Source organism: Alexandromys fortis, unplaced genomic scaffold, assembly GCF_014885135.2.
Source record: "Alexandromys fortis isolate MF-2015 unplaced genomic scaffold, M_Fortis_MF-2015_v1.1 scaffold_22, whole genome shotgun sequence".
Lineage (NCBI taxonomy): Eukaryota > Metazoa > Chordata > Mammalia > Rodentia > Cricetidae > Alexandromys > Alexandromys fortis.
Window position 1 is genome coordinate 7,670,050 of NW_026067900.1, and position 11,773 is coordinate 7,681,822.

General features: G+C 42.8%; 1 protein-coding gene across 2 annotated transcripts in view; it reads right to left on the reverse strand.

The window, feature by feature from the left end:
* Positions 1-10,442, reverse strand: part of Unc13c (unc-13 homolog C) — a 427,364-nt gene extending 416,922 nt beyond the window's left edge. Inside the window, exon 1 of one of the 2 annotated variants that reach the window (XM_050125822.1) lies at positions 7,475-10,442. In XM_050125822.1, the coding sequence (XP_049981779.1) occupies positions 7,475-10,439 (2,965 nt within the window). In that variant the 5' untranslated portion in view covers positions 10,440-10,442. The remainder of the gene's footprint in view (positions 1-7,474) is intronic. The other variant, XM_050125813.1, reaches the window with a different exon arrangement.
* Positions 10,443-11,773: the final 1,331 nt, after the last annotated feature.

The window sequence follows — 11,773 nt, forward strand, 5'->3', positions numbered from 1 at the left end:
TGTATGTAAGGGGGGAGGGAAGGACTAGAAACTTCCTTGAGTTTTCAGATAAGAGATAATAGGAGGTATTTTGGGACAAAATTATGTACTAAATGATTTATTTTTAAACCAATCTTGTTTTACATACTGATCCCAGTTCCTTCTCCCTGTCATCTTCCCACTACCTCCACCTTCTCCCCACCCCACCTCCCATCCACTCCTCAGAGTGGGTAAGGCCTCCCAGGGGGAGTCAACACAGTCTGTCACATCACTTGAGACAGGACCAAGGCCCTTCTCTCTGTATCTAGGCTGAGCAAAGTATACCCCCATAGGGAATGGGCTTCAAAGTGCCAGTTCATGTACTAGGGATAAATACTGCTTCCACTGCTAGTGGCCTCACAGACTGCCCAAGGCACACAACTGTCACCCATATTCAGAGGGGTCTAGTTTGGTCTTATGCAGGTTCCCCAGCTGTCAGTCTGGAGTCAGTTGTAGGCCAAGGCTGCTTGTTCATTTCCCAGCTGCCCAGACCCGAAATAATCACAGAAACTATTAATTAAAACAGCGCTTGACCTATTAGTTCGGGCTTCTTATTAACTAACTCTTATATCTTAAATTAACCCATTCCTATTACTTTTATATTACCGCAAGTTCCGTGGTTTACTGGTAAGGTTCCAGTGGCATCTGTCTCCTTCAGTGGCTATAAGGCCACTGACTCTGACTCTGCCTATTCTTTCTCTACATCTCTGTTGGTATTTCCCGCTTGACTTTACTCTGTTAAGCCATTGGCAGAAAGCAGCTTCTTTATTAACCAATGGCAATAAAACATATTCACAGCATACATTACCTCCCACATCATCAGTGAGTGCCCACAGTCAGCTGTATTTGTGGGTTTCCCCATCATGGTCTTTGTCCCTTTGCTTATATTATCACTCCTCCCTCTCTATGACTGGAATCTGGGAGCTGGGCCCAGTGCTTGGCTGTAGATCTCTGCATCTGCTTCCATCAGTTACAGGATGAAGGTTCTATGATAACAATTAAGGTACTCATCAATCTGATTTCAGTGGAAGGGCAGTTAAGGTACCCTGTCCATTATTGCTTAGATTCTTAGCTGGGTTCATCCTTGCAGATTTCTGGGAATTTCCCTAGTGCCTGGTTTCTGGCTAAACCTATAATGGCTCTCTCTTTCAAGGTATCTCTTTTCTTACTCTTCCTCTCTGTCCTTCACCCAACTCGACCTTCTCAATCTCTCATGTTCTCCTTGCTGCTCCCGTTTTCCCCTCCCCACTTCCCCACCACCCTCCCCGTCTCTCATGCTGCCAATTTACTAAGGAGATCTTATCTACTTCCCCTTCCCTGGGGATCCATGTATAACCCTTTTAGGGTTCTCCTAATTTCCTGTTTTCTCTGGGGTTATGTACAGAAGACTGGTTATCTGTTGCTTTATGTCTAATAACCACTTATGAGTGAGTACATATTGTGTTTGTCTTTCTGTGTTACTTCGAATATTTTTTTCTAGTTCTATCCATTTGCCTTCAAATTTCAAAATTCCATTGTTTTCTTTTCCACTGAGTAGTACTCCACATGTAAATATGCCACATTTTCTTTATCCATTCTTTAGTTGAGGGGCACCTACATTGTTTCCAGGTTCCGTCTATTGTGAATAATGCTACTATGAACATAGTTGAGAAATTGTCTTTGTACTGTGAGTATGCATCCTTTGGGTATATGTCCAAGCACAGTATTGCTTGAGGTAGGTTGATTTCCAATTTTCTGAGAAACTGCCATACTGATTCCCAAAGTGGCTGTACAAGTTTGCACTCCATTCTAAAGAAAACTTTCTCAGTATTTTTAAGTAAATAATTTATTAAAAACAATTTATTATTTATGCATATTGGTATCCCTGAGTGTATGCATTTATACTGTATATATGCAGTGTCTGAAGAAGCAAGAAGAGGGTATGGGATTCCCTGAAACTGGAGTTATGAGAAGTTGTGAGTTGCCATATGTGCACTGGGAACTGAACCCAGGTCCTAAGCAAGAACAGCAAGTGCTCTTAACAACCAAGCCAACTCTCCAGCTCCCAAAGTAGACAATTTATAAGCTTCTCAATTTACACACAATTTTAAGGAGCAATCCTTTTACTTCTCTATGGTTTAGTGTATAGATATTACCAAATGCTTTTCATAAAATTTAAAAATCTGTTATTCTAGAAAAAAATCACTTGTTTTGCTGTGTTTCTTTTCTTTATAAGTTTAGAAAATCATTAACATATTTCTTTAGATGATTCTCTACTAGTTTAAAAGGAATAGGAAACTAGAGAGCATACTATGTGTAAGTACGGTGGGACAGCATCCAGTGGTGCTCTTCAGATGGGCCTGATAACCACCTGCCTCACAATCAGCAAGAGCTTATTAAAAGTCCAGCTCTGGCCTGGACTCTATGGGTGAGATGTGAGGCCCAGTCCTGGCCTGGACTCCATGATGGGACCTTGGTGACTTAATAACTGGGGACAGAAAATCCTGGAGATAAGACAGAAATACTAATTCTTTTTAGATACTAAGCTGGGCTTTAGGTAAAATAGCATAGTTTTGGTGATCTGTGAGCCAGGTCATCACTGAAAGAGCATCCGACACACCCAGTCTTCTCAAAGATAAGAGGTCCCAAGCCAAAATGGAGAGACGTGGCATTTGATCGTGGTTTTCACAGTAGAAATCAAATAATCGTTTTTCACTATCTTGAAGTTTATATGACTGAGAAATACTAATTTATTGAAAAAAAAACTGAGATTGTAAGACTTTATCTCATTGGCCCAAGTTATATATAAGTGTATGCATGTGTTTATCTATATAAACATACATACACACATGCAGTAATATGGGGTGGTGAGTGTTCACTACGAACCCTTCATAAAGTCATGACCTTAGCCACTGACCGCCATGGAGGTTTGAAGTCAAGCTCTACTTTGGAGATTGTGCTTGTCATTTAGTTTTTTTTTCTTTTTCATGTAAGCATGAAGCCAACACCTAACTCATTGTCTTTCTGTGTAAAGCACAGTTGGGATTCTGGATGAGGGTTAGGAAGAGAAACAAGAAGCATGCACAAATACAAGGTGCACTCTAGGACCACAGAGACAGATAGACTGGAATTTAAAGAAGACTGGAGTGAATCTGGCTAGTCCTGGGCTGGAGGGAGAAATCAAAACGTTCTTAGTATGACACTGAGTTTGAGCGAGCTGTGCAAAGACACCACCCAGCAGGGCCCAATGGTAGGGAAGATTTGAACTCCACGGGGCCAGTTTTTTTGTTTGTTTGTTTCTTTTGCCATATAGAGTCTAAGACAGCTTATACTATTGGAATGCTGATGGGGTGAAGTTATTTTTTTTTCACAATATCATCACCATGTTGCCACAGTCATTAAAGGTTTCTTGTCCTCTAGGCTCTGAAGAGAAAGCCTGAAATCATTCAAATGTCTGGACGTGTAATTTTATAATCCTATGTTTAGGGTTCTACATTCTACAGAGATGTCCAGCAAGATCTTTCTGGCCTGGTTTGTAATAAAAAAGACAGAGCTGCTGCCTAATGGGAACCAGGCAGCCATGGAGAGCAAGCCTGCAGGCACCTGCCCAAGGCTCAGCGAGCAGATGGCCATGGGCACAAAACCACCATCGCGATTGGCACCTTGTTGGGTGCCTGGAGCAGGAAAGGGCCTGGAAAAGTCCTTCTCTGGCTGCCCTTCCCTCAGAAGCATATTGGGAGCACAGGATGGGGAAAATGCCTGGTCACTGCCAAGCAGAGCGGAGTTGCCCTTTGAAATCTAGGCTACTGCAGCCTCCTGGGGCGTCAAGCTGCTGCCTCTCAGAACCAGAGTGGATCTTAAGGAAGAGTGTGCCTTTCCTGTGGTATAGTGCGTCCCCTCAGGTTCCATTCAAAGCTGCCTCACGGGATAACACTAAGACAAGATTACAGAGGGCTCTGAGTCCTCTGTAGATCAGCCTGTAGTACATAGCGCAGCTTTCTCCGATTCAGAATTCTCATTTTGGTGATTGAGACACTGTTAGCTTCCACCCGTGCAGCAACCTGCCTCTGCCGCCAATGCAGCTTTACGTTACATCATCACCTGGCGCCAGGTGCCTTTCCACTGTCAACTATGGGACATGTGCACGCTTTAAAAGTGTCTGCCAGGCACTTGCCTCTCTTGCTTTCTTGCTTCTTGCTCCTTTATTGCCTCTCTTCTTCCTCCTGTCTCTTTCCTCTCTCTCTCTCTCTCTCTCTCTCTCTCTCTCTCTCTCTCTCTCTCTCTCTCTCTCTCTCTCTTCTGCCTCTTTCATGTACCCACTCCAACATGGCCTTTCACTCCTTCACTCTCCCCCTCCCTGCTTGCCAGTAAACCTCTTGCACTAACTCTGTTGCCTTGGCGTGTTTGCTTAGTGGCATTCCTTGACAGGGCATAATGAAAGATACCCAGGTACCCACTTCATCTTACTTTTTTATTTATCATTGCAGGCACACCAATCTGTTTTCTGAAAAGTACCACTGATGATGGGATGAAAGGGTCATTATCATAGCAATCTAACTTCTAGAGCCCAGCTAATGTAGAATTTTCATTTTAAATTAAGTTTTTATATAACTGTATTATATATATATATTTCTAAGATATAATGAGATGGATGTTGATAGTAAAATGATTATAGTGAAACAAATTAGCATATTAATTACCTCACATGGTCATCCCTTGGTGTGTGTCAACGACACAAATACAGACTATAATAACTATAGTCCTCTGTAGTCATCACTGGGCCATTGGCTCCCAGACTTGGCTCATCTCATGTGTCTATCATTTGTTTCCTCTCCCTCATATTCTTGTTCCCTTCTCCACACTTCCTGCTCCTGTTTACCACTGTTTTACTGTCTTTCTCTTCCAATTTGATTTCCTGTCTAAGTACTCAAGAGGAAACCCAGAGCTTCTCCCACATGGTAGTTTATTGCTCTAGCAATGAGCTACACTCGAGCCCTGACTGCTTTTGTTAGGATGTTTCATATAAATTGTATCCTGTGATATTCTTGTGTCTTATATTACTTGATAAATGATAACCTAAAGGCCCATCCATGCTGTAACAAATGGAAAGATATCCCTTCAGAAAGCCAAACAACATTCCCTGTTTATATACATCAGTTTCCTTCTTTAAAAACTAGAGGCACTGACTGCTCTTGCAGAGGACCTAGATTTGGTTCCTGGCACCCACAGGACAGCTCACAACCCATGTAAATGCTCTCTTCTGGCCTCTGAGGACACCAGACACACTGGTGGTGCACACATGTATGGGCATGAATATCACTGATAAACATATAAATAACTATAGTTTTTAAATTGAAGATCCACATTTTTCTTCTGAAATATAAGGACTTGTCATATTTTTGTTGTCTAATATTTCAAACTGATACCTTTAATATGTGGACTATAAACAGATATCCATTGTATCACATTAAACACACACACAAACACATGTTGTTGGCTGTCTTTCTACTCTTTACTCTTTGGGGTGCCTGCCACCCAGTTCCCAAATAAATACACACTGGGGCTTATTCTTTCTTATACATGCCTGGCCTTAGCTTGCCTTGTTTCTAGCCAACTTTCCTTAACTTTAATTATCCTGACTACCTTTTACCTCTGTGCTTTTTCCTTTTCTTACTTCTGTGTATCTTACTTTCATTCTTACTCCCACGGCGACTGTGTGGGTAGGTGACTGCCCACTAGCGTTCTCCTCCTCTACTTGTTCTCTTGCTCCTTCTTTTGATCCTTCTAATGTTCTTCTGTTTATCTTCTTCTCTGCCTGCCAGCCCCACCTATCCTTTCTCCTACCTTGCTATTATTGGTTGTTCAGCTCTTTATTAGACCAATTGGGTGTTTTAGACAGGCCCAGTAACACCACTTCACAGAGTTAAACAAATACAACGTATCTCTGCATCACCAAACATTCCACAGCATAAACAAATGTAGCACATCTTAAAATAATATTCTACAACGTGCCATACACACACACACACACACACACACACACACACACAAAACCAGTTTAATCTTTTAAGTAACTAGATGAATCTATAGTAAATTTTTTTTTAAAAAAAAGTCTGATTTCCAGATTCTACATAAAAAAAAAACTGTCAGCTGAATGTCACTGACAAGGACTTCCAAACCTTACTTTGATGGGGGATATTATTATTCTATATTCTAATATAATTATATTCCCATAACAGTAACAGTAGACTGTTCGGCATTTTCAAATCAGTTCTAAGTAGTTGAGAGCTCTCAATCTAACTCATTACAGAATCACAGGCAATGTACCAGCACCCCCTCCTAAGACTTCTCTCCTTTAAGTACACAGGCTGAGTTGTTTCCTACGGGTAAGATTTTTGGAGGAGAGAGAGCTAATAGTCTTAGGTCTCCTACCATTTGATGGTAAGATGACTGCTGACTCAGCACTTTGCCCTTTCAGTGAGAAAGTGGGACTTAGGAGGGTTTGGGGCAAGGAAGCCACAATAAACTACCAATTACACAAATTATTCTATAATAGAATTTCAGGATAGCAGATTAATCTCAATCACATACACATATGCCTCTAAAATATTATACAGAATATATTTTAATGGAAGATGCCAACACTAATCTGAGACCACATGAAAATATCAAAATTGCATTAAAAAGAGATTTTAAAGTACTATGTCAAGATACTATAGACATGCAAATAAAGTAAAATGTAAATAATTGAAGTGAGTACAAATGAGGTTTAGTTAATAAGCAAAATCATTGAACTCATATCTATACACAGCTACTAAATCTCCCATCTAAAATTGTTCCCCTAGGAAATTAAGAAAAATAGATCAGATCTTCTGCTTTTCACACTAGAGAAGCAACTTCTCAACCACTCTTGAGGAAACTCCCCTACTCTCCCTTCTTGCTAACACCAAGCAGTCATCCACAGGTCTGGCTGAGATTAGCTGTGTAGCCCCACCTTTTCCTACCACCAGGCTTCAAATCATAACTCCACAAAGGAATGCTTACATACAAGCATCCATCTTCTCCAAATTTTAAAACGAAATACTACTTTCTCCTCTACCCTGTGAACCCAGTGGAACCAGGGCATGGGTGCCAGGCTGCTTGGCCAAGAGCCTGTCTGTTTTTCCCCCCAATGAATCCTGCACCTAGGACAAGAATCTTGATCTACCATGTACAGGGCTAGAGTTGAGTTCATTTCAATACGAACTATCTGAAATCTATTTTTCCTTTCCTTGTGACTCCCACCTTGTTGAGAGAGCTACCTGAACAAACTGAAATTCTTCTCAGAGCACACACACACATACACACACATATACACACACACTCACAAATTCACTCTAGGTCAATTCCTTCTTTCAGGAAAACCGAGACCATCCTGTCCAACTGCACCAATAAGAGTTAAGACACAGCGCATAACTTAGCATTTAAACTCGAGTACCTCCAGCCAGGATCTTCTCTTCCAACTCTGCCATCTGCTTCTTATAGGCCCTTAGAGCTGCTTCTTTGAAGGAGGGTCGGATTCTCTTTGGCTTCATGACCTCCGGGGGCTCTACAGGGAGGTTTTGGTTTTCATCTTCCGCTAATTCCATTTCCACTGCTGGTTCATTCAAGGTTTCGAGTTCTCCTTCACTAATGATGTCATCTGCCTGCCCATCATAGCCCTCATCTTGTGGGGTCTCATAAGGAGTTTCATAGGAAGGGTGGTCATAGTCTTTCATGTGTTCGTCTACTTCCGTGACGCTAGTCCTGTTTTCTAGTTTCGCTAGGACTTGCTCCATCACTTCCACGTAATCCGTCTCACTGTCTGCCACTGGCTCACTGTAGTCCTCCTCTTCCTCCGCTTTGTAGTAATAAGGCTCTGTGTAGATATCAGAGTCAAGGGTGGTACTCGACTCATTTGCCGTGGATTGAGATAGTGTCCGAAATCTCCCCATTAAGGAAGAGCCACTGTCCTCACACCCACTGAGACTCTGTGTGCTCTTATTCCACACCACCTCCAGGGCTGACTTCGCCCTCTGAAGTGTAGATCCAAATTTGGGGAACTTGAAGGTCTTATCAGAAAGGTCGATGCTTAACCGACTGTGCCAGGACTTGGGCGGGGCACCCTCCGAATCATCACTTTGCAATTCACTTTGGCTTCGGTACAACATAGATGGCTGGCTTTGGTTGGGGTACGGCTCATTCGAATTGGATTTTTCATAAGAATCGTATGGGCCAATCCACTGACCTTGGGGTTCATTGTCCAACCCAGGGCACGGAGAGGAGTTGTCATCCTGGGTTAAATCAAAGCTTTCCGAGTCATCTTGCAGGTCACTGTGGCACTTTCCCAGGTCATCTAGGTCTTTGCTGAAGCCATCCAGCTGTTGGTCAGACAAACTGTTGGTGTCGTAGTCCAAAGCTTCCTGAGTGGAGGAATCTAAACCAACATCAGTGGCTTGTTCAGCTTGATTCCACTCCTTCCACGGAGACAGGTCCTCATGCAGTGACAGCTGGGAACCGCTGTAATTGCTGCGGTCTCCAGATGCACACACCATGCTGTTACTCATCCCACTGTCCACTGTTTCTGTGTTCTCAGTTTCACTCTGCCCTTGCACTGCTGGGATCCTCCTGTCCAAGCCCTGGTCCTGAGGACTGTGGTACAAGGCAGATATGCCCTCCTGCTTCCTCTGCCAAAGTTCCCGGTCGGAAGAGGAAAGGAGGGAGCTCCCATTAGTTCTACAGAAAAACTGGCTTTCAGAAAAATCCTCTGAATAAGACTGGCACAATTTGGAAAAATCGGATTCAGAACGACTTAGTTTAGGCGTGAAAAAGTCACTCTGCGAGTGCCAGAGTGGCGTGGCTTCCACATAGTGGGCTGTTTGCTTTTCAGGGGTGTTTGAGGCCTGCAGCCGGGAGGGCCGTTTATCCGAGTCTGACTTATGTGATGTTCTGTTGTTAGTCGCTTTGTTCTTAGAACGAGCACTGTGTGACTTTGAGCTGGACTTGGAAGTGCTTCCTTTTGCAGGAGAGTCTGCATAGCTGCTTCTGCTGGCGTCAGATTCCAGATCTCTGTCACTGTCGTTGGGTGACAGCCAAGCATTCTTCTTGGCTTTGGGCTCTGGCATGGATAACTTCATGTCCATGCTCTCGTATGTCTGGGAAGAAGGTAAGCCCCCTTTCTCTTTCCTTTCTCTGACATCATAAGTCAGAATATCTGTGGAGATCCCAATGCCCGTGCCTTTGAGCTTATACGATTTCTTTAAGACAGAATCCCTTTGCTGAGGGGTTTCGAAGTACACTAGGATGGGCCGAGGCTTTGCGTTTGGGCAGTCCCTTTGCTGTCCTATCCTCTGGGCAAATTCAATTTTAATAGCATTCGGTACATCTGAGAAACCCATTTTATCTACAAGAATTTGGTACACCACACTTTCAACGTATTCAAATCTTTCTTCGGGCACGTTTAAAAATCTCAGGCTTACCTTACTCCCCATGTGACCCAAATGCTTAATGTAATCGTGGATGTCCCTGGTTTCCCTCCGCGCCTGGACGAAGCCTGTACGCAGCTGCTCGATCTCACTCTGGACAACCTCCACGCTGCTGGAGATTTCATCTATAGAGTACTTGAGAGCATTCACGTGCCCTCGGAGTTCGGAAAGTTCGCTTTCGATCTGACTTATTCCCTGAAGCTCTTTAAAGATCATTTCCATGACATCATGGGTTTGGCTAATGCACCCAGAGGAGCTGAACCCTGGCTCCAAGACATTTGTCTTTGGGTTCCGGGCAGTTCTATCTAAAGATTTGCTTCTTATGCCCCAGGTTTTCTTCACAGTGCTCAACTCAGAGTCTGAGGAGACACACTCTTGGCTCTTCTTCCATTTCCTCAATTTCCGTAAAGCACCCAGTTTTAAGGTGTGGAGGGTGCGCTCCCCATCTGAGCTGCCCTCGGAGGGTGCCAGGCTGCTTGAGCTCTTCCTGTTACGTCTGACAGGCATGGTGTATGTTGACTGGGCCTGGTTTTCGGCGCTGCTCCTTAGCTCATTGAAGGATTCAGAGTAGGAGCTCTCAACGGAGGACAGCTCCTGCGGCAGGTCCTCATCACTGTTGGTCACAGCTGCTTGCAGGCCATTGGCGATAGCAACTCGGTAACTGAATGTGGGTGACAGGGAGAAGTCTTTTTGACCTTCGTCGTCTTCTAGGGAGAAGTTACGAGTGGATGAGCACTTAGCAATCTTTTTTACAGTGCTTTTCAGGGCATTAGACAATTTAGGGGGTTTAGTGTGGCCAGCAGTAGAAAAATCTTGATCTTTTTTCTGCTGACGATTCTCTTTCTTTTTGGTTGTATTTCCCAGTTTCTTTGTAAACATTCCTTTGCAAAGCTTATGTAGATAAGCTAAAATCAAGCTCTTGAAGAGGCTGGCCACCATGGAGAGCAATGAGTGAGAGCTTTTCTAATCCAAGGGAGTTGACAAGGCACTGGGATGGCAGTCTGTAAAGCTGAGGCTAGCATCACTGTTCAGAGGCGCCATCCACCACCAGACAGAGCCGCAAAGGCAGTTGATGCCCCACCGGGGAGTCAAGGTTCTGTGGAATCCACTAGCCAAGCATTTCCACTTGTGAAAAGCATTCTTTTCTGGAAGGGGGATTTCATGACTGCCTCATGTCCATCTAATTTCATGGCGTGTCTGAAAAGAAAGGAATGCTGTAATGAGCACCAGAATGCAGGTCCCCACTCTCCCCATTTACATTTCCCAAGGCATTTGTGATATACGAAGTGTGCAGAATTGCAGAAGGGAAATGTGATTCTCTGAGTCTAAATAAAAATGTATTCATTACGAATTATAATGCCTATTCCTAAATCACTTGTTTCTACTGAAATAGTGACAGAGGGTGGTAAGATTACTTTTACGCATTGATAAAATGACAACTTAAACATGGTCATTATGCCATTCCCACGCTATATCTTTTTCTAAATTCTTATTTACTAACAGAACTATAAGGATATAAGTATATTCTCCCTAGACTCTCCGAATCATCACATTCATATAATCCATGTGTGTTAAGACTTTTTCCATGGAGCCAATTCTTTTTTCACAAGAAATAACCTCTTGCTCTTGTAGGAATTCAATGATTGGGCATTCCTTAAACAAAGATTAAAATAATCAAAATTAATAAATGCTCCCAATGATGAATGAAAGCTAAGAGATCAACGTAGACATCAAATGGACTCTCATGGGTTGAAACACATTTGAGGTTGTATTAGATTAAAAAGTGGAAAACAATAAAAAGAATGGTAAAATAGCTTTAAAACTAGAAATGACAAAAGCAAAATGTAAATGTTCACGGCTTGAAAGAGCAGCGCCAGCTTAAACAATTGATATAACCTGTCGACACGTGACTGAAAACTCATCATTGGGATTTATTAGGAATATCACCAGAGATGAACTCTCAAATCACCAAGTCAAAATGTACCACAGATGGAACAAACATATAGATAATCAACAAATGATGGGCCAGAGTTATTCCTGTGATTTGTTGAAGCAGGACTGACAGACAACCATGGCACCTTCATGACATTCCTTCTTAGACAACAGGAAGACAAGGTTTGTATTTTGAGCCACTGGCTGAACAGCACACTGACTTGTATATGGTAGACACTCGAATGATTTGTGAACTATTTTATCACTGGAATCCATCCCAGGACAACAGTAACACCAAAGCCTTTGCTGTTTTTGAAGAATGTATTTGGGTAGATAAACCA